The 26,334-nt window shown below is 43.2% G+C and overlaps 1 protein-coding gene across 3 annotated transcripts in view; it reads left to right on the forward strand.

The window, feature by feature from the left end:
• Sry-alpha (Serendipity alpha) overlaps window positions 1-26,334 on the forward strand; it is a 119,064-nt gene that overhangs the window by 52,055 nt on the left and 40,675 nt on the right. For all 3 annotated transcript variants that reach the window (XM_069307036.1, XM_069307037.1, XM_069307038.1), the window contains 5 exons: window positions 66-251; window positions 4,320-4,469; window positions 9,793-9,964; window positions 13,869-14,068; window positions 14,263-14,440. In XM_069307036.1, the coding sequence (XP_069163137.1) occupies window positions 66-251; window positions 4,320-4,469; window positions 9,793-9,964; window positions 13,869-14,068; window positions 14,263-14,440 (886 nt within the window). The remainder of the gene's footprint in view (window positions 1-65; window positions 252-4,319; window positions 4,470-9,792; window positions 9,965-13,868; window positions 14,069-14,262; window positions 14,441-26,334) is intronic.

Below are 26,334 nucleotides of genomic sequence, written 5' to 3' on the forward strand. Positions count from 1 at the left end.
ACTTGGTATTAAGGTACATATACAGTAGTTGCTTTATAATCAAGCTATGTATTGTCCTCTTGCAGGTTGATAAGGTGCTTGGACTACTTCTGGAGGGTCAGGATAACAGTAATAAATCTGCTAGTGATAGCACAGAACCCCTCAGTGAACATATAAAACCCCTGTTGGAGGAGGTACTCCGACATGGTATTGCTGTGGCATACTGCAGTTCTCCTGACGACAACCACGTTATTATGGCTGTATGTGAAAATGTAAGTACAGATATTTTTAGTATTCTGTATAAAATGTGTTTGTAAGTTAATAATTTTGGGGGTGTGGAACGGATTAATTCAATTTACATTATTTCTTATGGGAAAATTCGTTTTGGATGACGACGTGTCTCTGAACGGATTACGATCGTGAGCATAGGTACCACTGTATATGGGAAGGACCCTTTACGGATGAGCACATTCTCTGGATTAACTGAATTTTTCACCACGAAGTCTAAAAGTGAACATTTTCAACAATTTTTATACCACAAACAACATAATTTGAATTGCCACATATAATTATAAAATATTCAACCAGAAACCTCAACTTACCTTGTGAGGTTCATACCTTGTTCGTCTTCTTGGTTAGATGCGGTCCTTGGCTCCTTGGGGCTGGTTGCTTTGAGTGACTCTTGTGCTGAGTTCTCGGTTTGGCTCTCCTGGCGGTTCCTGTCCAGGCTGTGTCCAACTTATTGGTGGATGGCCGGTCCCGGTTCATTCCCCCTTCAGTCCAGGTGCGTCCGGGCACCTGGACGTGGTCCTCTTCACGTTGGCTTGGTTCTGAGGGGGCTTTGTGTCGGCTTGGTTGAGGGGTCTATATGCGGCGCCCTTCCCCAAATGTGAGGCCATCTGGGTTGATGTCTTTCTACTGGACTGGTAGAGGTGGGGGTTACCTGTACCTCTTTTTTCCCCCAGCTCAGTTGCTGCTCCATATCCTGGCTTGCTTGAAGACTTACCAGGGGAGAGTAGCCTGTTGGCCCCTTGGTGGCCAGCCCAGCCTTGGTTTCTGGCGCTGCTTGCTCGGTGTCTGATCCCAAGGGTCTTCCCATGGCTCTGCCTCTTTCAGCAGATCGGTCCAGTCCAATATGTGGCTGGTTCAATCTTCTCCCATCTTCGTGTCTGGTCTTTTTGACGCAGGTTTATCACCACTTGTATGATGATCAGGTGGCTTCATTGATGGTGTCCCACCTGCGAGTATGATCTCGGCGGAAGTATGAGGGTTTCCTGGTGGTCCTTTCAGGACTTCTTGATTCTTCGTAGGTTGTCTTCGATTTCTGATTGGATTGTTTTGTCCTTTCTCTTGGTTGTTTCAGGACTGTTATCTTATGCCGAATACTGTCGCCTCGTATCGTGCGGTGCTAGCGGAGCCGCTTCAGCTTGCGTTAGAGGTAGATGTCAGTTCTGCTCTGTTCTGCAAACTTACTCGGGCATTGTTTCGCCTCCAGCCTGCTCATGTGCTGTTTGAGCCGTCCTGGTCGTTGGACCGGGTGATCTCTTTTCTCCTTGGTTTATGGTGGCCCTTTTGGTTCAGGACTGTTTTTCTAATGCTCTTTTCTTGTTGGCATTGACCTCTGGGGGTCAGGTCAGGGAGCTTCATGCTCTCCTCCAAAAAGGTTGCTGCTCTTTTTTGGTCCTGGTGGTAGGTTTGTTCGTTTGCAGCAGTCTCCTTCTTTTCTGGTGAAGAATGAGACTGCTGCTTTCCAGAGGGTCCTTGGGTTGTTGATGCTTGGTTGGTTCAGCCGGGGGTGCATAGTGTTTTGTGTTCGGTTGAGGTCTTTGCCGTTGTTTGCACGCCACGGCCTCTGTGGCAAGGTTTCCCTTCTTTGGGTGAAACCCGGTTTCCCTTCTTCCCTGTTCCAGGATTTGGGTCTCCCAGGTCATCCGCACGATTATTCGGTCTAGCCAGCCTGCAGCCTATCCCCGTGCCCACAACATTCGTAGGTTCGTGGCTTTGGCTCCTGTTTTTGGTCTTGGGCTGACATTCGGGCATGGGGCTTTTGGAGGTCGAACAGGGTCCTGGCCATGCAGTACCGCGTTAATATCACTGGCCCTTTTCAAGCATGAGTAACCTTAGGTTGCAGGATGTAGCCAGTTGTCTTGATTTCGAGTTGAGAAGTGAATGGCGGCTGCCTGTCGGATATGTCCCTCTTTCCATTATCTTTGATTAGGTAGCTCTGGGAACTCGAAGGAGCTCCCCACAGAAAATCAGCGTAGAATGTAATGAAACTCCATTTTCTGGGTGAGACCCGGAGGCTCCCCGGCATCCTTACCTTCCTTCTGGTCGGCAGTTTTTCATGTTTTTGATATTCAGGTTCTGAACTGAGGTTGGGTAGCCAGCATGAGGGGGTCTGGGGCTCCCCCTTTCTCACTTCTGGGGAGGGGGCGAGTTGCGTAGACAGTGGCGCGGTGTTCTGGGTGTTTTATGCAATATTTACATTTCTCAGATGGGGTATCTGTGTGTCCTGGGCTGCCATGTGGTGGTGGCCAAGGGAATGGGAACTGGGGTTGCTTTCCATATGCAAGTTATTATTTTCTTATTCAAGCAGTGGGTGTTTTTGTTTCATCTGGAGTTTCTGGTTGGATTTTCTCAGTTTATGGGCCAGTCTCTTATCTTCATGCTCCCCTACCTTGTGTTGAGAGTTGGATTTTGATCCTGGTTCCTGATTGGTCTTCCCAAGTCTCTAAGGCCTGGTACAACCTGAAGACTTAGCAGCAACTGAAAGCTACCAAGGGTCTGACTGGATAGGAGTATTTCATTATACAGTATTTAACACTTGCCTTTCTGACCAAATTGGCAGTTTTGCACTGCATTATTTGGTTACAATTTTTTTATATTGTGCAGTTTCCATTTGTTTTAAAGAATTTGTTGTGTGATAATTATTTTTAATTTGAAGCTGGTACATTTTTTGTCTTGCTGCTAATTTTATTTGACAAAGCTCTGAAAAATTGTGAACAAAAAAAGAAAACGATAAAATATGTGTGAACACTTATGGCGACCAGTGGAGTAATTTACTCCATAAATACTGATAGAATTTAGTGAAGTTAAGATTAAAGAACACTAATTATCCATCCAAATAATTATCTGTACTTTACAATATGACTTGAAGTGGATGAAACATAGAGCTACCCAAGTGCCTTCTGTAGACAGTATAACCCACCAGTGATATTGTTAAATATGGGAGTCTGTACTATGGGGGATATAGTATAACATGAGTGTAGGGGCAGTAGTTAGCATTAAGAGTTATCAAATATGGGAGATCTCAAAGGCCCGGCCCCCACTAAATATAGAGAAATAACTTGTAGTGGCTTATTACAGCAATAGTCAGCCATCATAGTCAGTCATACTTATTATAGCAATAGTCAGGTTGATCATAGATCTCCTACACAGGAAAAATGGATATTCCTTTAACTAACTAACTTATTTATTAACCCCTTAACAACCCCCATATACATTCACACCAATAACAATAATAATTACTTTACCGCACTATCTTACGTTAAAAGCCTTGGTCCACTTAGGCAGGATACAAGGTTTACACTGTGAACAAGCTAGGGTAAGTACTACTGGTTAAGAACTGAAGCTTGATGCAGCTTAGGGTAGTGAGACCACGTGGTACCCTAATACAGCACAACACAACACTTAGGGGTACCCAAAACACTGGCAAATACTACCCCCAGGTCTCACCAATCTTTACTACCAGAGTAGGCACACTTACAACACAGGATATACTTAAATTAAGGTAAGGGAAATAAGTAAGAAGAAAGGTAGAAGGGGAGAGGCCCCGAGCCACCAGTCCAGTTGTTTACACCTCGAATGCCAGCAGAGAAGAACGCTTCCAGCGACCAGCTCAGGGCTCCCGCATTGTGTGGTGCCGGTAGGAGCCTAATTGATCGTGCAGCTAAACACATTAAAAATCTTCCCCTATGCAACATATTGTTACTTTACTCGTTCTCAGGGTAGTTAATCTTATAACAATGTTATACTTTATCCACAACAAGCTCAAGAGTCTGAATGCTTGTGAGCAACAAGATTCGTCCTACGTTTGGCAGGGAAGATACGAACAAAAACACGTCGACTTGCGTCTTGCTAATCTAACGTAGCTTATTTAGTTCACTTTGACCTCTGGTTTCCACTTGAGGAACCCAGGGTCGTAACAGATATACAGTATTAGCTTAGGTTTTTTAGCAATTACTGAAAATAATCTTAAATCTTCAAGATGTAAAGTAATGGGTCTGTAATATTTTAGCCAGATACAGTAGTTAAAATTGCAACTTCCTCTGTCATTACAGGTTCTTAAACAAATGAAGGTCTTGGTGTCTTTAGAGCGAACTGGAACTCCTGATGCTGTAGATGTGCAAATATCTTGTGATGTGTTGGCTGATTCTGTCGAGCTACTTGAACAGAAAATCAACACTGCCCTCATTCGCCTCATTGCACAGGTGAGATACCATTAACTCTTGATGTTACTAAGCATAAGTTGTAATTATATATTTAACTTGGTCAAAGTTAAATTATGTGAAAAGGCTTCCTATTGTAATATTTTGCCTGCTTCAGTATTCAATAGCAATATTAAATCCAATAATAATTTCAAATAGTCTGACACAAAACAGACTAAAATCTGGTGAAAATTGTGATCTACATTTGAAAAGAGCAATAGAACTCCTCCACACCCCCCCACCTCCCAGAAAGAAAACAAACGAATAACACTTATTCCAACTAGCACTCTCGCTCGTTAGTGCACCCTCCCCCCCTTCCCATGGGAGGAGTGGGAGCTGCCTCAGATGAGCCGGCAGCCCACCACCCCAGTTCTTGAACTGATGTGGTATTGGTAGCCCTGCTCTTGCGTCCTTTCAGGTCAGCGGTTTTGTTGTTTATATTTTTGACGAGTATTGCTATGAAGGTTGGGATCCTTGGGCCGCCAGGGCGGCGCCATCAGTCGTGGTGCGCCATCCCACAGCTGTGATTGTTATCTACACCTTGCACATGGCTGAAAAGCAGTTGAAAGTTTATCATTCCATTCCAAATTTTTGGGGCCTTTTCCTTTCATTAATGAACCATTGTTCTTACCGGTAACTCAGTTGTTCCCTTATGTCTGACATGTATTAGGTGTGGGTTATGTCTGCTATGAAATGAGTTCAGAGGTCCATGAATTATTAAGGGCTTCCCTCATTACTGCCGGTGTGTCATTTGTAGTTTTGGTAAGTTTGTACTCACCGCGTTGTACTAAAGTCGTTGTACTCATCTTGTTGTGCTTGTGAGGGCTGGGCTTTGGGTTTTGGGTCTGCCTCTCGCCTGTCCTTCTCCTGATGTTCCCCCATCCACCCTCCCCCCATTGTTCCCGTGTCCGAAATGTCTGAGTGTTTCGGTATTGGGTTGGGGTTTAGTTGGTGATGAGACTAGGGCGGCTTCGGAGACTGCCCCATTCGAGTTGGGGATGGAGGCATTCGAGCCTGCTCCTCCTGCTGAGGCTTCTGGGTCGTACTAGCAGCCCCTTTCTTTGCTGCCTTTACCCTGGACTCCACCTTCTCGGTGAATGCCCTTTGACAGGGCTGGTCGAGGTGGGGTTACCTGTCCCTCTTTCCCCAGTCCGGCTATTGCTTCAGGTTCTGGCTCAATTGGAGTCTTCCCATGGGGGTAAGTCCTAGTGGTCACTAGGACTAGGAAGTCCTAGTGGTCACTTTGTGGCCGGCCCTGCCTTGGTTTCAGGCGCAGCTTACTCGGTGTCCACACCCGGGGCATTTTCCGCGGCTCCGCCTCTTTCAGCAGCTCAGACTGATCTGGTACAAGGCTGTTTCGGTCTTCTCCGCTCTTTGCGTGTGGTCTTTTTGTCACGGGTTTATCACCATTTGTTAGGTGATCAGGTGGCTTTGTTGAAGGTGTCCCACCTTAGAGCTTCGTTTCGGCAACAGTTTGACGTTTCCTGGCATTCTTTCCACCTTTTTCTCTCTCTCCGTAGGTTGTCTTCTGTTTTGGATTGGGTTGCCTTGTTTTTTTTTTTGTCTCGGCTCTTTCATAGCCACCGTTTCATGCCTACTACCGTTGCCTCGAATCATGTGGCGTTGGAGCTGCTGTAGCTTGTGTTCGGGGTCGGTGTCCCTTCTACCCCCATTCCGTATGCTTTCTCGTTCTTTGTTTCACCTCCAGCCTGCTCATGCGATGCCTGAGCTGTCCTGGTCCTTGGACAGGGTGCTCTCCTATCTCTTTTCTCAGTTCATGGTGGCCTCGTCGGTTCAAGATTGTTTTTCTAAGGCTCTATTTCTGTTGGCATTGGCCTCTAGGGGTCGGGTAGGTGAGCTTCATGCTCTATTCCGGCATAGGGGTTTCTGCTCCTTCGTTCCTGGTAGTAGGTTTGTTCGGTTGTAAGTTTGTCCTTCTTTCCTGCCGAAGAAAGGTTGCATTCCGGAGGGGCCCTTCAGTCATTGATGCTTGGGTGGTCAGGCTGGGGTGCATCATGTGTTGTCCGGTTGCGGCTCTTCACCATTGCCTGCACACCTTGGCTTCTGTGGCCAGGGATGCGCTTTGGGTTGATCCGGTTCCCGCGTTCCCTGTTCCGGGGCTCTTTCCCAGTGTCTCCCAGGTCATCTGCAGGGTTATCAATCAAGTCTATTCAGCTTGTGGTCTGCCCATGACGTTTGAAAGTTTGCTGCTTTGGGTGCTGTCTTCGGCACCATGTCTTGGGCTGCTCTCTGAGCACGGTGATTTTGGAAGTCAAACAGGGTCCTAACTGCCTGTTCATTGGTCGACATTCCTGGTCCTGGGCGTTCATATGTGGTTTTGGGTCGCAGGATGCTGCCAGTTGTCTCGCTTTCGAGTTGAGGAGCGTGTGGCGGCTGCCTCTTGGGTATGTCGCATTGCTGATGTGACTTAGTAGGAGGATGCCATCTCAGCATCACAGGGTGTCACCGAGTCCCAACCAGAATGAGGTGTGTCATTGCATTCAACTCTGTTTTTTGAATGTAAATAGAAGTATTGTTCATTATTGTACAATTCAGTAGTATTATTTTTCTTGTGCTTAATAATAATAAATAAATAAATCAGACTAATGCCTCCTGAAGGAATCTCAAGATGCAACAAACATCGGTGTACTGTATGTACATTAACCTGTTAAATATCATATTTTAATATTTATTTTCCAAAGCAGAGTATTTCCAGTAAGAAGAAATGGCATTGCCATATAATCTAAGTGATCCATTTCTCTGAATAACATCGATTACAAAATTAAATAAAACATTGTCCCTAGGTAGTAAATGTTATTTTCTAATTGTTCCAAAGTATAGAAAATGTTTATTATTTTTCCCTCAAACTTTGCGTTGACCTTTGCCTTAAACAGCTTAGGGATGATATCTGGAAGGTTATATGAAGCTGCTGATTCCTTATCTAGAGTTGACAGATTGTTATGGATCTAGATAAAATGTTGGAAGTTTTCAAATAACCATCCAGACATCATCCATAAGCTGTACAAGGCAAAGGTTAAAGCAAAGTTTTAGAGGAATAATAACCAATTTATTATACTACTACCTGTACCCGGCCACACATTGTTGTGGCTCGGCAACGCATGTGCATTGCTGAGCCACAGTAACCTTTCCCTGTCTCCCAGTCCTCCCCACCATTCTCCCCTCCCCTGTCCCCTCGTCCTCCTAACCATTCCTAACTCCCCCTCGTCCTCTCAACCATGCCCCCGTCCCCTTGTCCTCCTAATCATTCCCCCACTCCACCGTCCCCTTATCTCCCACTCCCCCGTCCCCGCGTCGTCCTTCCATTCCCCCCTCCCCCGTCCCCTCGTCCTCCCCACCATCCCCCCACTCCCCTGTTCCCTTGTCCTCCCCACCATTCTCCTTTCCCCTGTCCCCTCATCCTCCCCCACCATTACCCCCTCCCCTGTCCCCTCGTCTTCCCCACCATCCGTCACTCTCATCCCCTCGTCCTCTACACCATTCCCTACTCCCTCGTCCGATGCATTCCAAATGATCTGATGTTCCCATCAGAAAATTGGGAACATCAAATGATCTGATGCTCCCATCACTGAAATATAAGAAAAACAGTTAAAAAAATGGGGGAAAAAAAAAAATTAACTATACTCACAAAATGAACAGTATGGTAAACAACACAGCTCAATTCCAATGCAATGTCACACAAAATAATTCAATCAAAATTAAAATAAATTGAAATACAGTACAGTATGTGAAAATTCAATTCACCAATGAAATCGGAAACATTGAAATGTAATCGTAACATATTTTGTATACTGTAATGTGTGTTGCTCTTATGTGCAACAGGTGACCCTGTTTTTTAAAAAAAAAAGCATGTTTTTACCTGTCACAGGTGTGGCATCTGTATTTATACTCACGAAATGAACGGTATGGTAAACAACACAGCTCAATTCCAACACAACGTCACACAAAATGATCAAATCAAAATGAAAATAAATCAAAATCTATAAAAATTTAATTTATCTGTGCAATCGGAAACATTGAAATGGAATCGTAACATATTTAGTATAGTGTGTGTTGCTCTTATGTGCAACAGATGATACTGTTTTTCAAAAATAGCATGGATTTACCCGTCACAGGTGTGGCATCTATACTTATGCTCATGAAATGAACGGTATGGTAAACAACACAGCTCAATTTCAACGCAATGTCACACAAAATAATAAAATCAAAATGAAAATAAATCAAAATCTATGAAAATTCAATTTATCAGTCGCATCGTAATATATTTAGAAGAGCGTGTGTTGATCTAACGTGCAACAGATGGCCCTGTTTTTTTTTAAAAAAAAAAAGCATGTTTTTACCTATCACAGGTGAGGCATGTATATTGTAGGTATGTAAAATATATGCGTATTCGAATGGAACGTTGTCAAAATTTCAAAGCAATCTGTGAAGAACTTTCGGAGATTACAGCGTGTGTTGCTCTTAATTCCAGCAGATGGCGCTGTTTAAAAAAAAAAAAAAAGTTTCATATTACAGGTGAGGCATGTATATAGTAGGTATACAAAAACAAGCTCCTATTCGAATGCAACGTTGTGTTAAAATTTCGAAGCAGTCAGTAAAGAGGTTTCAAAGATTTCCCTCGCATGAAAAACACAGTTTAAAAAAAAGTTTTTTCCCGTCACAGACGTGACATCAATATAGTATGTATATAAAAACTCGCTCGGATGTGAATGGAACATTGTGTGAAAATTTCAAAGCAATCAGTGAAGAACTTTCGGAGATTGGCTATTTTGAACAAACGAACATTTCCGTTTCTGGGGGAAGCCCCTTCGGCTCCCCATAGCTTATACAGGCTGATATGCTAATGTCAGACTTTGGTATCAGTCATGTGTGTGGAGTTCTATGGGCCTACCAGGGACCACGAGCCAGAACCTGACCCCCTCAGAGAGGCATGGGGAGCAATGGCCTATAGAAACCCCCATATGGTTGGAAGCATTCTATGTCTGCCATCGACTGGGTCAAGTACACAGAAAGGTAAGCGTCGCAAAACAAACCCCTATTCTGGTGAAAATTGCTTATGGCTTATTGCTTATGCTTATTGCTTATGGCCAGAAAATGACGTTTCATTACATTCAACGCTGGTTTTTTATTTATATAGATGGAGCCATAAGCAATTATCAAATAACATTTAATAACCAGGGACAAAAAATTTTACATTGTGTAATATTTTTGTGGGATTTGTTCTTGCTAGTTTGTTGAATGTCAAAGACCATATTAAAAAAAATTCTCACATTGTATAAAGTTATGCTAAAAATTCTTGCCTTTACAGACATTTGCAGATCCTTTGACCCCTTTGCAATCTTTGATGAGTATGCTGGGATCTGAAGTCAGTAAATTAAACCGCAACAAACTTGATGCCAGTATTGCAGACTTGGATCTTCACATGGATGCCATCTTTCAAATTGCAGGATTTGCTACTGCTTGTACTTCAGATGGTGCAAGTAAGCTAATATTTAGTAAACTGTTTTAAAATTAACTATGAAGAAATGAAAAAATAGCAATCATCATTATTGCCATGTTTTCCACTTCCATAGGGTGGGGAGGCAACAGCCTTGAAGAAATAGAACAATTAGGGGGAAAATACAGCCCATCCATTTGCCATATCTTTGCATGCAACATTCAGCAGCATCATGTACCACCAACACCACTACATTCTAGCAATACATCAACAGGAGGCTCCACTGATTCATATAACTAATTGTGATGTGCTTCCTATGAGGTACTACTTAACAAAAAATGCCAAATAGTCACTTTCTGAGGGAAGCCCCCTACGGCTCCCTGGAGCTTATCGGGCTAATGTATGTTATATTAGACCGGGACATTAACTATGGAGTTCAGACCTACCAGGGACCATGAGCCAGAACCTGGCCCCTTCAGAGAGGTTTCAGGGAGCAATGGCAGTGGAAAACCCCCCCCTCTGGTTGGGGGTTTTCCTTATCTCCCATCGACTGGGGTGAGGCACCCAGAAAGGTAGGCATAACAAAACAAACCCCACATGGTAAGAAACTAACAACTAAAACCGAACAGAGGTAGAACTCCCTACAATCTCGAGGAAACAAGCAAACAAGCAAACGTAACACACAATTGCCGCGCCACTTGTCTGCACAGCCCTTTTCCCCCTGAGAAGGGGAGGGCTGAGGCCGAACCTCACTTCGCTGGTTGCATAGCACTTCAGTTTGTAAGCTAATGTCAACCTGGACAGATGCTTCCCTGGCCTTAGTTTCCTAGGCGGTGTTTGCCTTCGTGGCGCTCACTACCGTGTTTTGTGATGTGCAGTTGCCAATTGATTCGCCTGCTGAGTTCGCGGGGTTTGACTCTCCTTGCCGTTCACGTCCAGGGGGTGTCCAACGTCCTGGTGGACAGCCTGTCATGGTTCATTTCCCTGTCAATGGAATGGACGGTCGATGCCAACTTGTTCAGTATGCTCTGCCGGACATATGAGCTCCCGGAGGTGGACCTCTTCGCGTCAGCGTGGTCAAGGCATCTCCCAATTTATGTGGCACCCTTCCTCGACTGCGAGGCTGTCGAGGTCAATGCCTTCAGGCAGGACTGGTCGAGGTGGGGGGTTCCTGTACCTCTTTTCCCTCCAGTTCCCCTGTTGCTCCAGGTCCTGGCTCGCTTAGAAACTTGCCAAGGGAGAGTTGCCCTGTTGGGCCCCTTTGGTGGCCAGCCCAGCCATGGTTTCACGCAGTGCTTGCTCCGTGTATGAACCTAGTGGTTTTTATACTGCTCCGCCTCTTTCAGCGGATCGGGCCAGTCCGCTACATAGCTGGTTTGATATTCTCCTCCAGTCTTCTCGTCTGGTTCTTTTGATGCAGGTCTATGACCATTTATATGGTGATCAGGTGGCTTCGTTTATAGTGTCCCACCTGCGTGCTTCATCTCGGCGGTAGTATGAAGTCTCCTGGCGGTCCTTTCGTTATTTTTTGTCCCTCCGTAGGCTTTCTTTGGTTTCGGATCAGGTTGTCTTGTCCTTTCTCTCTTGGTTGTTTCAGGACAGTTATCTTATGCCGAATATTGTTGCTTTGTATCGTGTGGCGCTGGCAGAGCCGCTTCAGCTTGCGTTCAGGGTGGATGTTACTTCTGCTCTGTTCTATAAGCTGTCTTGTGCATTGTTTCACCTCTGGCCTGCTCATGTGCTGCCCGAGTCGTCCAGGTCGTTGGCCTGGGTGCTCTCATATCTATCTTCTCGGTTTGTTGTGGCCCCTTCGGTTCAAGATAGTTTTTCCAAGGCCCTTTTCCCAACACACACACACCCAGGAGGCAGCCCATAACCATTGCCTAACTCCCAGGTACCTATTTACTGCTAGGTAACAATGGCATCAGGGTGGAAGAAACTCTGCCCATTTTTGTTTCTTGCCGGCACCAGGAATCGAACCTGGGCCACAGGATTACTTGCCCAGAGTGCTATCCACACAGCCACCGCCACCCTGAATGTGGTGTTATTTCTGTGTGCCGATTTTTAACCAGTCCTTCTAATATTTTCCAGGTTTAAATTATTATGTATATCTCCCATCTGTGTTCTAGGGAATACAGATTTAACATTTCTGGGTGGTCCCAATGATTTAATGATTTATTAAGTGGATTCTAGTGGTAAAAGACCTTTGCACACTCTCCAGGTCAGCAATTTCTTTAGCTTTGAAAGGGGCTGTTAGTGTGCAACAATATTCCACTCTTGAGAGCACTGTCTTAAAAAGTATCATCACTGGTATGGCATATCTTATTTGAAAGGTTCTTGTTGTCCAACCTGTCATTTTTTCTTGCAGTTGTGACAGCAACTTTGTTGCATTCTTTAAAAGCAAAATCTTCCGACATGACTACTCTATAGCTTTTACGTCACTTTTTCTTTCAATAGTGTGGCTTGACTGTGGTTAATATACTGTTTCTGCTTAAATGGTTTTTGTTTTATCCATAGCACAGTAATTGGAACTTATCATTAAACATAGTGTTATTTTGATAACCAAACCACACGTTGGAAAATTAAGAAATGAAGACGTTTCAGTCCTGGACCTTTGTCAAGTTTTGTGACGACTTGATAATGGTCCAGGACGTTAACCCTTGCTGATCCCTTCCAAGTGTGACTATATAGCACTTGGAAGGGATCGGGATAAGGATATGGGATGGGACAGGGGAAAGGAATGTCGCCCATCCACTTGGATGGTCAGGTATTGAATGCCGACATGCATGAAGCGCGTCGTTGTTTTACAGTTCAACCCAAGTGGTTGGGCGAACTGTAGAGCGATGGTCTCACTTTATCACATCTGAAAAGGTTGAATTATGGCATCCATATCTGTCATAATATCCCTTTGTATGAGTTTCAGTCAAAGCTGCAAACATTATATATGCCTCATTTAGGAGACCAGTTAGAAAGTGGACTTTGTTTTGCATGTTTGATGCCTTGTATGTTAGCAAATATGAAAAATGTTACCCACTTGTTCTATTTCCCCTCCAGATCTTGTATGCAGTTATCCTGTCTCCCTCTTGTTTCTTCCTTTCTCTAAAGTTGTGAGGGTAGGTTCTCTCAACCTGTCCTCATAGCGGGGGCCTCTCAATTCTGGGTCTGATCTAGTGACAACCCTCTGAACTTTGTGTATAAGTTCATGAAACCTATTGAACTCTGTCATACCTATATTTTAAACTGTGTATGGAGTCAGCCTCCACCACATTACTGCCTAGTGCATTCCATTTGTTAAAATACTGACATTGACAAAATTCTTTCAAATATATCTGTGGCTCATTTGGTTACTAGAGTTCCACCTGTCACCTTGTGAGAGTACCATCTATGCTAAGTATTGTCTTTATCTACCCTATCTATTCCCCTGAGAATTTTGTATGTGGTAATCATATCTCCTAACTTTTGTGTTTTCCAGTGAGCTTGCTTTAGGAAACCATGGAGGTCCTTCCAGAAAGAGGCATTTCATTACATTCAATGCTGAATTTTCTCTATTGAATAGTGCGAGTCCCACATAAATGAGGATTTTGGGAGGAAATTTTAAATTTTGATGATTAATTTCAGGCAGGAATAACTAGCAAAAGTACAGGTGTAGTTCACAGGAGGTAAAGTGATTTCCTACACTGATGAATGATCATAGTAATGTAAGGACCGAAGCAATATTTAAGCAGATATTAGCATGGAAGCTTGTGTGCATAGCCAAATGTTGACTGTAAGAGATTATTTGTATATTAAGAGCAGTCGTGTGTAAATTGCCTAGCATTAAATAGCGATAACGTGTAACTTAGAATTCCTTGAATTATACCAACGAGTATTTTGAGGAGTGAGATGCAGCAAAGGCTGCAGCAAGCAGATCAATAAATATTAACACATTTATTTGCTCTTACCATCAGAAGTGCTGCTCATTCGGGACAGTCTGTTCACCTTGGAGTGGTTGGAAAGTTGCTTTGTACCGTCTGTAGTATCTGCCTACACTGACCCTGACCCTAATTCTTATGCCCGGGCCAGTATGCTGGCTCATCACTGGGAACGATCTGTTAAACAGCTTTGGGACACGCTCTATAATATCGTGGATCCATCTGCATTCACCTTAGTAAGTCTTTGTCTGTTCATAAATGTGTTATTGTGTAATTACAATGGTCCTAAAACTATTATTTTAATTTATATTGAGGTAAGATAGATTACATAAATATTTATTAGTTTTCTAGTTATAGTACATATTTTAAGTTAAAAATTATTGTTACATAAATACCATTTTTTTCTTGATTCATTTATTTTACATGACAGGTTACCAAACAAGAAGTACACCAGTTGTGGGCTGAACTAAAGGAACGAATTTATACTCAAGATGTGACTTGGATTCATAAGCAAGTGTCAAGAGTGGTAACTCTTGTATCTGGAATGTTAGTATTAAATGAGAAGAACAGCTTCCTCACAAATTCACAGACTGAAGACTTAAAACTAGGTATGTTGAAGGAATATTTTTGTATACTGTGCTCAACTAGTTCACTATATTTTGCATAGCTGTAGTAGATACAGTGGCACCTCACCTTACGAATGGCCCTATTTACAAACTTTTCAGATTACGAGCCCAATTTCCTTGTAAAATTTGAATCGCATTACGAACTTTGCCTCGAGTAACGTAGTTTGTACATACGTGTATCGTCGACCTAACTCGTGGTACCTGGGTGGCATGGCGACCGTGCCTCAGTTTACCAGTGCTTCCTGCCTAGTGACAATCGCGCTTGAATTTTTTATAAAGAATTTCAGTGTTTTCGAATTTTTGGGTATTTGAACATAAGTTATTATTATATATATCGCCATGATTCCAAAGAAAGCCAGTGGTAAGGTTAAATCCAAGAAAACACAAAAGCGGCGTTTCAAGAAAACTTCTTTTCTCTGCTGGAACTGTCTTCGGATTGGCTTTAGGAGGATGTAGAACAGCTGGGTTCCGGGACTGCGTCCGGTGCAGTTGCCTCGGCGGCTCGGGCGTCGGCCGCCTTGTTGAAAGTTATTTGGGCCAATTCTTAAGGAAGCAGTGTCTCAACTCTTTGGAATCCTCTTGAGCCCTACCTCTTGGATTTTCATCCCCTTTTTGTCCATTGCTGTTTTCAGAGTCTGCGGTGATGGATTTTCTACAGGCGACTTCATCTAGTTGCCGGCCTATGTCAGACTTGTTGGTTCTCTGGGGACTCCATGATAGTCAGGGCAGGAGACTTTTAATGCCCGGAAGGGTCATGCCAGGGCTCAGGGGTTCTTTCGGTTGTCGTAAGCCAGTAGTGCCAGATTCGGGGCTGGCACCTCCTGCAAAGCCGTCAGCATCTGGTCTGAGGCAAAAGACCCCCCCCCCCTGGGTCTTTTGCCCCTCCTTTCGGAAGACCACTCCCGATTCATCCGGGGTTTAGTGACTGGCTTGGTTTTGTTGTGGGGTGACATGCTTACCACTTTCATTGCCTTCATTCCCCTTGAATCGGGCACTTCGCGTGTTCACACTCCTTACCCAGGTCGTGGTGACCCGTTTGCCTCTGTAAGGGGTTTGGGTTCTAGCTTACCTCGACGGCTGGCTGGTCTGGGCATCCAGCCAGTCTGCGTGTTTGCTCACCAGGGATTTGGTTCTTTCTCAGCTCGCCAGGTTCGGATTTTTGGTGAACTGGAGGAAGTCCCATATGGTTCCATCTCAGGTTCAGACTTGGCTGGATCTTGAAGTAATTACCTAAGTGTAGTTACAGGATGAGAGCTATGCTCGTGGTGTCCCGTCTTCCCAGCACTCTTTGTCATATAACGCTTTGAAACTACTGACGGTCTTGGCCTCCACCACCTTCTCACCTAACTTGTTCCAACTGTCTACCACTCTGTTTGCGAAAGTGAATTTTCTTATATTTCTTCGGCATCTGTGTTTAGCTAGTTTATATCTATGACCTCTTGTTCTTAAAGTTCCAGGTCTCAGGAAATCTTCCCTATCGATTTTATCAATTCCTGTTATTATTTTGTATGTAGTGATCATATCGCCTCTTTTTCTTCTGTCTTCCAGTTTTGGCATATTTAATGCCTCTAACCTCTCTTCGTAGCTCTTGCCCTTCAGTTCTGGGAGCCACTTAGTAGCATGTCTTTGCACCTTTTCCAGTTTGTTGATGTGCTTCTTAAGATATGGGCACCACACAACTGCTGCATATTCTAGCTTTGGCCTAACAAAAGTCATGAACAATTTCTTCAGTATATCGCCATCCATGTATTTAAAAGCAATTCTGAAGTTAGAAAGTGTGGCATAGGCTCCTTGCACAATATTCTTTATGTGGTCCCCAGGTGATAGTTTTCTACCACCCCTAGATCTCTTTCTTTATCAGAATTCTTTAAAGATTTCTCACATAATATATAGGTTGTGTGGGGTCTATGTTCTCCTATTCCACATTCCATAACATGGCATTTATTAACATTAAATTCCATTTGCCAAGTGGTGCTCTATATACTTATTTTGTCCAGGTCATCTTGAAGGGCATGACAATCATCTAAGTTTCTTATCCTTCCTATTATCTTAGCATCATCAGCAAACATGTTCATATAATTCTGTATACCAACTGGTTGATCATTTATGTAGACAATAAACATCACTGGTGCAAGAAATGAACCCTGTGGTACTCCACTTGTGACATTTCTCCAGTCCGATACATTGCCTCTGATCACTGCCCTCATTTTTCTATCAGTCAGAAAATTTTTCATCCATGTTAGAAGCGTACCTGTCACCCCTCCAATATTTTCCAGTTTCCAGAACAACCTCTTATGTGGAACTCTGTCAAAAGCCTTTTTTAGGTCCAGATAGATGCAGTCAACCCAACCATCTCTTTCCTGTAATATCTCTGTTGCTCGATCATAGAAACTGAGTAAATTCAATACACAGGATCTTCCAGATCAAAAACCATACTGTCTGTCTGATATTATATCATTTCTCTCCAGGTGTTCTACCCATTTAGTTTTAATTATTTTTTCCAATATTTTGACTATTACACTTGTCAATGATACCGGTCTATAATTAAGGGGGTCTTCCCTGCTTCCACTTTTGTAGATTGGAACTATGTTAGCCTTTTTCCACACATCAGCTACAACTCCTGTAAACAGGGATGCCTGAAAAATCAGTTGAAGAGGAATGCTGAGCTCAGGTGCACATTCTCTCAGAACCCATGGTGAAACTCCATCTGGACCAACTGCCTTGTTCTTATTTAGCTCCTTGAGCATTGCTTGACTTTTGGAGTGCTTACTTGTCTCCCTCCCGCTTTGTTGCTGCGGCTGCAGTCCCGCCTTCAACTGTTTTTGGGGGCCACCTGGGTCACTCATCAGTTGTTCGAGCAGCTGTGCAGGAGTCTGAACTTCACCGTGCTGGTCTCCCCGTCAGGTCGGATCTGGCTTCGGTGGCTGTTCTGGTTTCTTTAGGGTCGTCCCTTCCGCCACTCTCGCGATCGCTGGGTTCGAAATCCAGGGGCCTTGCATTGACTGCTGTGTTGGCGGCTTCCACTTCGGGTTTTTCAGAGTTCAGTGCTGTGGCACCTACCCAAGCCATCGCCCAATGTGTACACGGATGCGCTGTCTCTCAGCTGGGAGTTTGTGACCAGTGCTCACCAGGCTGGCCAGGGTTGGTGGGGTCTGTCCTTCCGTAGGACTCGCAGCATGGTGTGGGAGTTTGCAACAGTGTGGCATTTGCTTCAGGGCGTTCGCTTCGCTCGTGGATCGACGATCCAGCTCCATTCGGACTGCTCCACAGTGGTTCATTGTCTGAACCGTGGGGCTTCGATGCGGTCCTTGGCTCTTTGGGGCTGGGTGCTTTGAATGACTCTTCTGCTAAGTTCTCGGGGTTTGGCTCTCCTGGCGGTTCATATCCAGGGAGTGTCCAATGTCCCGGTGGTCAGCCTGTCTTGGTTCATTACCCTGTCCATGGACTGAATGGTCGACGCCGACTCGTTCCATTGGCTCTGTCAGATGTTCAGGTGCCCGCAGGTAGACCTCTTCGCGTCTCCCTGGTCAAGGCATCTTCCGTTGTATGCAGCACCCTTCCCTGTCTGCAAGGCTGTGGGGGGGTCGATAACTTTCGACTGGACTTGTCGAGGTGGGGTTACCTGTACCTCTTTCCCCAGTTCATTTGTTGCTCCAGGTCCTGGCTCACTTGGGGACTTAACAGGGGCCAGGGGGAGAGTACTCCTATTGGCTTCCCTAGTGGCCGGCCTAACTTTGGTTTAATATGCGGCTTGCTCTAGTGTCCGAACCCGAGGGTCTTGCCACAGCTCCGCCTCTTTCAGCAGGTCTGTCTGGTCTGGTACATGGCTAGTTCGATCTTCTCCTCCGATCTTCGTGTCTGGGTTTATTTTGAGGGCTTATCGCCACTTGTATGGTAATCAGGTGGCTTTGTTGATGGTGTCCCACCTGCATGTTTTGTCTCGGCAGCAGTATGGAGTTTCCTGGCAGTCTTTTCGACACTTCGTGTGGCACTGGTGGAGCCGCTACAGCTTATGTTCGGGGTGGATGCCACTTCTCCATTCCGCAAGTTTTCTCGGGCGTTGTTTCACCTCCGGCCTGCTCATGCGTAACTTGAGCCGTCCTGGTCGTTGGACCGGTGCTCTCTCTTCTCTCTTCTCATCGGTTTGTGGTGACCATTTCGGTTCCTGACTATTTTTCTAAAGCTCTTTTCTTGTTGGCATTTGCCTCCTGGGGGTCGGGTCGGGGAGCTTCATGCTCTCCTCCAGTGCAGGGGTTGCTGTTCTTTTGGTTCTGGTGGTTGTTTTTTTCATTTGCTCTCCTCGTGCCCCTCTCTGAGGGGGCCAGGTTGTTGCTCGTGATCCCTGGTTGGCCTAGAAATCAATCGATTGACTGTTGCTATGGTCTAATATATACACATCAGCCCAGTATAGCTCCGGGGCGTCTCTGGGTCTCGCCCAGAAAATGGCATTTCATTACTTTCAATGCTGTTTTTTTCTACAATGTGTTGAGGACTGGAAAGCTAGTCAAATGGTACGTAAAAACAAAGCAACAAAATCATTAGAGGAAAGGGGAGTAAAGGACACAAGGAAAGGGAACATGCTCCAAAAATTGTATATACCAACATAGTGAGATAAAAAATATAGGAGCTGAAAGATATAATACACCTTAAGGTCCCAGATATTGTCGCACTAACAGAGACGAAACTTGAAGAAAGTATTTTAAATGAGGTCGTATTCCCACGGGGCTACTCAGTTTGGAGATGGCAGGAAAACTAGGAAGAGGGAGAAGTGGCTGTGCTTGTGAAAGAACACCTGAAGGTAAGAGAGTCAATAAATGAAAAACCTCAAAGTTGACATAATGGCATTGCAGGTCTGTTATCAGGATGATAAACTGATAATCATAAATGCCTACAGTCCACCAGCAAGCAACACATGGACAAAGGAGGAATTGGATGACAAATGAGAAAGCCCTCATAATGATCATGAGAGAGATTATAGTAAAATCAGATTAAGATAAATCATGATTCTTGGTACTGGAGGACTTCAACTTTAAAGCAATAGACTGGGAGGCCTACGAAGCAAGAACAGAGGACATTTGGACAAGCAGATTTATAAACCTCATTCTAGAGACGTACATGTATCAACACGTGAGGGCCTGATTAGCTGAGTGGACAGGCACTCTGGACTCGTAATCCTAGGGTCCGAGTTAGATCCCCGGTGATGGCAGAAACAAAATGGGCAGAGTTTCTTTCATCCTGATGCACCTGTTACCTAGCAGTAAATAAGTACTTGGGAGTTAGATAACTGTTATGGGCTGCTTCCTGGAAGAGTGTGTGTGTGGGGAAACAAAAATAATAGTAACAGTTGATTGATTGACAGTTGAGAGGCGGGCCGAAAGAGCAGAGCTCAACCACCGCATGCATGACTAGGTGAATACGTCAAGAAGGCAATAAGAATGAGGGAAAAGGGATGTTCCGTCAGTACTGGATCTAATATTCACCAGGAAAGAAGAGATATTTGTCATCCAGTACGTTCCTCCCTTGAAAAAAGTGAATATGTCCTGTTGTACATTAAATATGCTTTGTGATATAATTTGGAATAAATGGGAACATTACAACAGTTGATAAACTTGATTTCAAGAGAGGATATTACAGGGGAATTTAAAAAAAGTAACGAGTTTAATTGGACAGACTTGTTACTAGGCAAGGAAGTAAATGAGATGCATGACAAATTTTGCAAAATATACGATGAAGGCACACAAACATTCATACCAAAACAGAGATGCAGGACCAGAAAATAGGATTGTTTCAACAGAAATTGAGATATAGAGATATAGAAATATAGAAAGAGAGATGGGTTCAATATCAGAAGAGGCCTAACCCATAAACATACCAGCAAGCATACCAAAACATTCTAGCAACCAAGAAACAATTACCCAACAGTGAGGAGAGAGGCAGAAAGAAACTTTGAGAAAGGTATAATAGAGAAATGTAAAACTGATCCAGGCCTTTTCTATAAATTCATTAAAAGCAAGCAGCATGTAAAGGATAAAATCTAGAGAGTGAGACAGGGAACAGAACTTCTGAGAATTAAAACAGAAATGTGTGAAATGCTAAATGAACAGTTCCAAAGTGTACTTGTATAAAATAAGGATGTCATAGAGCCAGACCAAATACCAATTCCAGAGCAAGCCATAGTATACATAGAGGTATCTCAAGACGAAGTGGAAAAATTACTAAAGGTGCTAGGAAGAAATATAGCAGTTGGACCTGGTGGAGTCTCAACTTGGATGATGCAAGAATGTGCAACTGAGCTGAGCATTCCACTCCAATTCATATTACAGACATTCTTGTGCACAGGAATCTTAGCAGATATATGGATAAAAGCAAACATAGTACCAATCTATAAAAATGGTAGTTGAGAGAAACCTCTAAATTATAGACCCTTATCATTAACACTTTCGCGCTATCTGGACGCGCCGGCGCGTTCGGTTTCGTCTAACGTAAACGCATAGTGGACATAAAGTTATGTCTACTTTTAAAATATTTGTATAAAATTCAATTTTTATCCGATTTACTTTGGGTTTGTTTCAAACTGCGCGCTATGAGGCTCTCTTTCTCACCACTAGGCTGCATGGTACAATAAGTTCATGAAAGGTGTGGATAACTTCGATCAAATGGTATTTTGTCCCAAACGGGTTGCAGGTGGGTGACTTTAGCCGTTTATACTGGTAATTCTTCCCCCATATCATGTATTATATGCATATGTCTGTTTAGGGAATTTTATTCCGATCAATATACAACCAAAAATAACTGTGTGCAACAAGTATAATCTTGACAAACATAACAAAAGTAAAAATATTTCGTGTGTGTTTGACGCTCACTGATATGTTCCAGCGTTGTTTTATATTTGTCGCTATTCTAACTTACGCTTTGTTGATATTTTTTACCTATGGGCACATAGAACATTCTATTGCGAACACATTGACATAAAAATGAATGACGTACATAGAAAATTAATGTCATGAGAGTGAAATAAGTATAAACTTTCAAAGCGCCGTGCGTCGTCCCGTCACCGATACCGGGTAACAATTTCACCACTTCCCACACTCTTGCGGGCGGGCTGCATCATTATTCTACGCTTATATTCATATCACCGTGTTGGGAATTTCATTGCGAGTCCATTGATACCAAAATTAACGCTGTAGAACAAGTGTGGAGGTGATTACACTCCCAAGAGTAAAAACATTTTGTTGCTGATGGGCGCTCACGGCGAGTCATCTACGTAGTTATTTATTTGGTGCTGGTATCCCTATATGTTTCGTGACTTATTTTACTAATGTTCTTCTAGAGAATTTTATTGCGAACACGTTGGTACCAAAATGAAATACGTAGCATGAGAACTAAGGTCAGAAGAGTAAAAAGAGTATACACATTTTTGTTTTTACGCTTAAGCGATAAAAACACAGCGCGCACATTCGGTTGGCTGAGTGACCTTTGCGGAGAGCGCGAAAGTGTTAACAAGTGTGGTAGTCAAAACACTAGAAACAATAGTTAAAGCCAAATGGGTTGAACACCTAGAGAGTAATGACCTAATAACGAACAAATAGTATGGTTTTCGAACAAGATGATCCTGTGTTACAAATCTACTTAGTTTTTATAATAGTCACAGAGATAATACAGGAAAGAGTTGGTTGGGTTGACTGTGTCTATCTGGACCTAAAAAAGGCTTTTGACAGAGTCCCACACAAGAGGCTGTTCTGGAATCTGGAACATGTTGTAGGAGTGACAGGGAGACTTCTGACATGGATGAAAACTTTCTAACTGACAGACATATGAGGGCAGTAATCAGAAACAATATATCTGACAGGAGGTGTGTTACTATCAGGGTATCACAGGGCTTAAGTCTTTCACCAGTAAAGTTCATCGTCTATGTAGACAATCTATCAGAAGGGATACAGAATTATTTGAACATGTTTGCAGATGATGATGCTAAGATACTGGGAAAATAGGAAGTGCAGACGATTATAATGCCCTTCAAATTGATCTAGATAAATAAAGTGCTTGGAGCGTAAAGTGGCAGATCGAATTCAATGTGAATAAATGGTGTGTTATGAAATGTGGGTTTGGAGAAAATAGACCACACACAACTTACAAATTATATGGAATGGAATTACAGAACTCTAATAAAGAACAAGACCTGGGGGTGTTTTGGATAGTAAGCCGTCACCAGAGGAACACAAAGAACATTGTGAGAGGAGCATATGTGTCGCTTTCCAACTTCAGACTTCCCTTAAGTTATATGGATGGTGAAATACTGAAGATTTTTGTGAGTCCAAAACTGGAATATGCAGCAGTTGTATGGTGGCCAAATCTCAAGAAGCACATAAAGAAACTGAAAAAGGTGCAGCAGCATGCTTCAAAATGGCTTAAGTAACTGAAAAAAATAAGAGCTACGAGGAGAGATTACAGACATTAAACATGTGTAAACTAGAAGATAGAAGAAAAAGAAGTGATATGATCACCACATACTGGATAATTCTAACTGGAATTGACCAATTTGACAAGGAGGAATACCTGAAATCAGTAACATCACGAACAAGGAGACACAATTTCAAGATAAGGACAGAGGTGCTGAGAAAACATTAGAAAGTTTTATTTTGCCAACAGAGTGGTAGACGGTTGGAACAAGCTAAGTGAGAAGGTGGTGGACGCCCAAACCATCAGTAGTTGCAAGCATTATATGACAAAAGAGCACTGGGAAGATGGGACACCACAACCGTAGCTCTCATCCTGTAACTACAGGTAGTGTGTGTGTGTAATTACCTAAGTGTAGTTACAGGATGAGAGCTACGCTCGTGGTGTCCCGTCTTCCCAGCACTCTTTGTCATATAACGCTTTGAAACTACTGACAGTCTTGGCCTCCACCACCTTCTCACCTAACTTGTTCTGCTTGCGAAAGTGAATTTTCTTATATTTCTTCAGCATCTGTGTTTAGCTAGTTTAAATCTATGACCTCTTGTTCTTAAAGTTCCAGGTCTCGGGAAATCTTCCCTATCGATTTTATCAATTCCGGTTACTATTTTGTATGTAGTGATCATATCGCCTCTTTTTCTTCTGTCTTCTAGTTTTGGCATATTTAATGCCTCTAACCTCTCCTTGTAGCTCTTGCCCTTCAGATCTGGGAGCCACTTAGTAGCATGTCTTTGCACCTTTTCCAGTTTGTTGCTGTGCTTCTTAAGATATGGGCACCACACCACTGCTACATATTCTAGCTTTGGCCTAACAAAAGTCGTGAACAATTTCTTTAGTATATCGCCATCCATGTATTTAACCCTTAAACTGCGCATGGCGTATATATACGCCCTAAGTAACATGTCCCATGGTGCGCATAGCGTATATATACGCCATAGGGTGCCAGGCCTGATTCAAATGGCCTGTGGCTACACGGGGTTCACAGTAGCTTCCTCAGGGCTCTTGTAAACAGATGCCATTTTAAAAAAAAATCGTGGGCAATATTCTCAGGTGTGAGAGGCACAGTACTGTTGGAGTAACCAAGGCCGGCGCACGCAGCATGAGCGAACAGCATTGCTGTTCAGCTTGTGACCACATGATCGCCGAAAAATGTCAAAATAAATATATAATTGTTATTATTTAGCGATGACAATATTACAGATGACCCATGACTGTGATATAAATAACCAGGGTTGTGATAATAGCAGGATTGTTGTAATAATTAGCGCTGTGGGAGGAGTGATGCTGAGAGATGGAGGGAGACAGCATCGTTTACCGACTGTGTGGCTACCTGTTATTGTTTGCATTCACCATACCAGGTCAGTGGTTCTCTATGGTGAACACAAATGTAGATACTTATATATAATGTGTGTATTAGTGTAATAACAGCAAAAGGATTATGCTGGGAGGAGCCATAAGGGTGATTGAGGTGACGTCGTCTGCACGATTTGTCTAGCTGTTTAGAGGGTGGCCACTATGCTCTTTGGGCGCACTACAAGCTTAGGTGTACAGTTACGGTGCATAAAACTTGTAGATATTTATATATAATATGTGTATATAGGGTAATAACACTGCAAACAGTATTGTTGGGGTAGAAAGTTTAGTGCGTGTGACCTTGAAAGAGTGAGGGAGCCGCCAGCCGCCATCTGTGTATAGCGACGACTCTTAGTGCCTGAACTAACTATATCAGCTTAGCTGTACAGTTGTGGTGAACAAAATATATACATAATTATATATAATGTCTGTATATAGTGTAATAACACCACAAATGGTATTATTGGGGAAGAAAGTTTAGTGCGTGTGTTGAGGGAGTGGCAGCGAGAGGCTGGCTGGTGTGTGGCGGTAACTCCTCGTTGCTTTTCGACTCTCAATACCAACTTGGTGATTCGTTATGGTGACCAAAACATGCAGATACTTATATATAACCTGTGTATAGAGTGTAATAGCAGCAAAACTATTTGTATATAGTTTTATGAACATAATAATTGAATCACTAATATGCACATCATACTTTTGAATATAGCGATTATTCACCACTTGTATTATATAAATATATTACAATACACACTATTGAATAATATTACTGCAAAAAAACTAAGAAAAAATCAATCGGAGACATTGAAACAATTAGGTAATACTGTAATATCTTTGTGGCAACTCCCATCTGTCAGCGCGGGTGACGCTGACCGGGTCTGACGACCGCTTTGTCAACGCCCACTTTTTGTCAGACTTCCTTGGTCAATTGCGCCCAAAATATGTCGCCTACGATTTTTTTTTTATTTTTTGCGTGCTCAGGGGACAGAAATTAACATGTTTAGAAGACGTAAAAAAAATTTTGAATTTTTTTTTTTCTTGCGCATAGGGGTGTAAATGTCCCCAGGACCCCTGAGCAGTGTAAGGGTTAAAAGCAATTCTGAAGTTAGAAAGCGTAGCATACACTCCTCGCGCAATATTCTTTATGTGGTTCTCAGGTGATAGTTTTCTATCTAGAACCACCCCTAGATCTTTCTTTATCAGAATTCTTTAAAGATTTCTCACATAATATATAGGTTGTGTGAGGTCTCTGTTCTCCTATTCCACATTCCATAACATGGCATTTATTATTAAATTCCATTTGCCAAGTGGTGCTCCATATACTTATTTTGTCCAGGTCATCTCGAAGGGCATGACAATCATCTAAGTTTCTTATCCTTCCTATTATCTTAGCATCATCAGCAAACATGTTCATATAATTCTGTATACCAACTGGTAGATCATTTATGTACACAATAAACATCACTGGTGCAAGAACTGAACCCTGTGGTACTCCACGTGTGTGTGTGTGTGTACTTACACATGCATGGCTTAATCTTTGAGACAAGCATATTACAGATCCAATGAAACATAGCTGATTTAATGAGCCATTCGTGGTTTCGCCTTAACTCGGCTTGTACTGTGTACTGTGTGTGTGTGTGTGTGTGTGTGTGTAATTACCTAAGTGTAATTACCTAAGTGTAGTTACAGGATGAGAGCTACGCTCGTGGTGTCCCGTCTTCCCAGCACTCTTTGTCATATAACGCTTTGAAACTACTGACGGTCTTGGCCTCCACCACCTTCTCACTTAACTTGTTCCAACCGTCTACCACTCTATTTGCGAAGGTGAATTTTCTTATATTTCTTCGGCATCTGTGTTTAGCTAGTTTAAGTCTATGACCTCTTGTTCTTGAAGTGCCAGGTCTCAGGAATCCTTCCCTGTCGATTTTATCAATTCCTGTTACTATTTTGTACGTAGTGATCATATCACCTCTTTTTCTTCTGTCTTCTAGTTTTGGCATGTTTAATGCTTCCAACCTCTCCTCGTAGCTCTTGCCCTTCAGTTCTGGGAGCCACTTCGTAGCATGTCT

Source organism: Procambarus clarkii, chromosome 59 (genome assembly GCF_040958095.1).
Source record: "Procambarus clarkii isolate CNS0578487 chromosome 59, FALCON_Pclarkii_2.0, whole genome shotgun sequence".
In the NCBI taxonomy this organism is placed as follows: domain Eukaryota; kingdom Metazoa; phylum Arthropoda; class Malacostraca; order Decapoda; family Cambaridae; genus Procambarus; species Procambarus clarkii.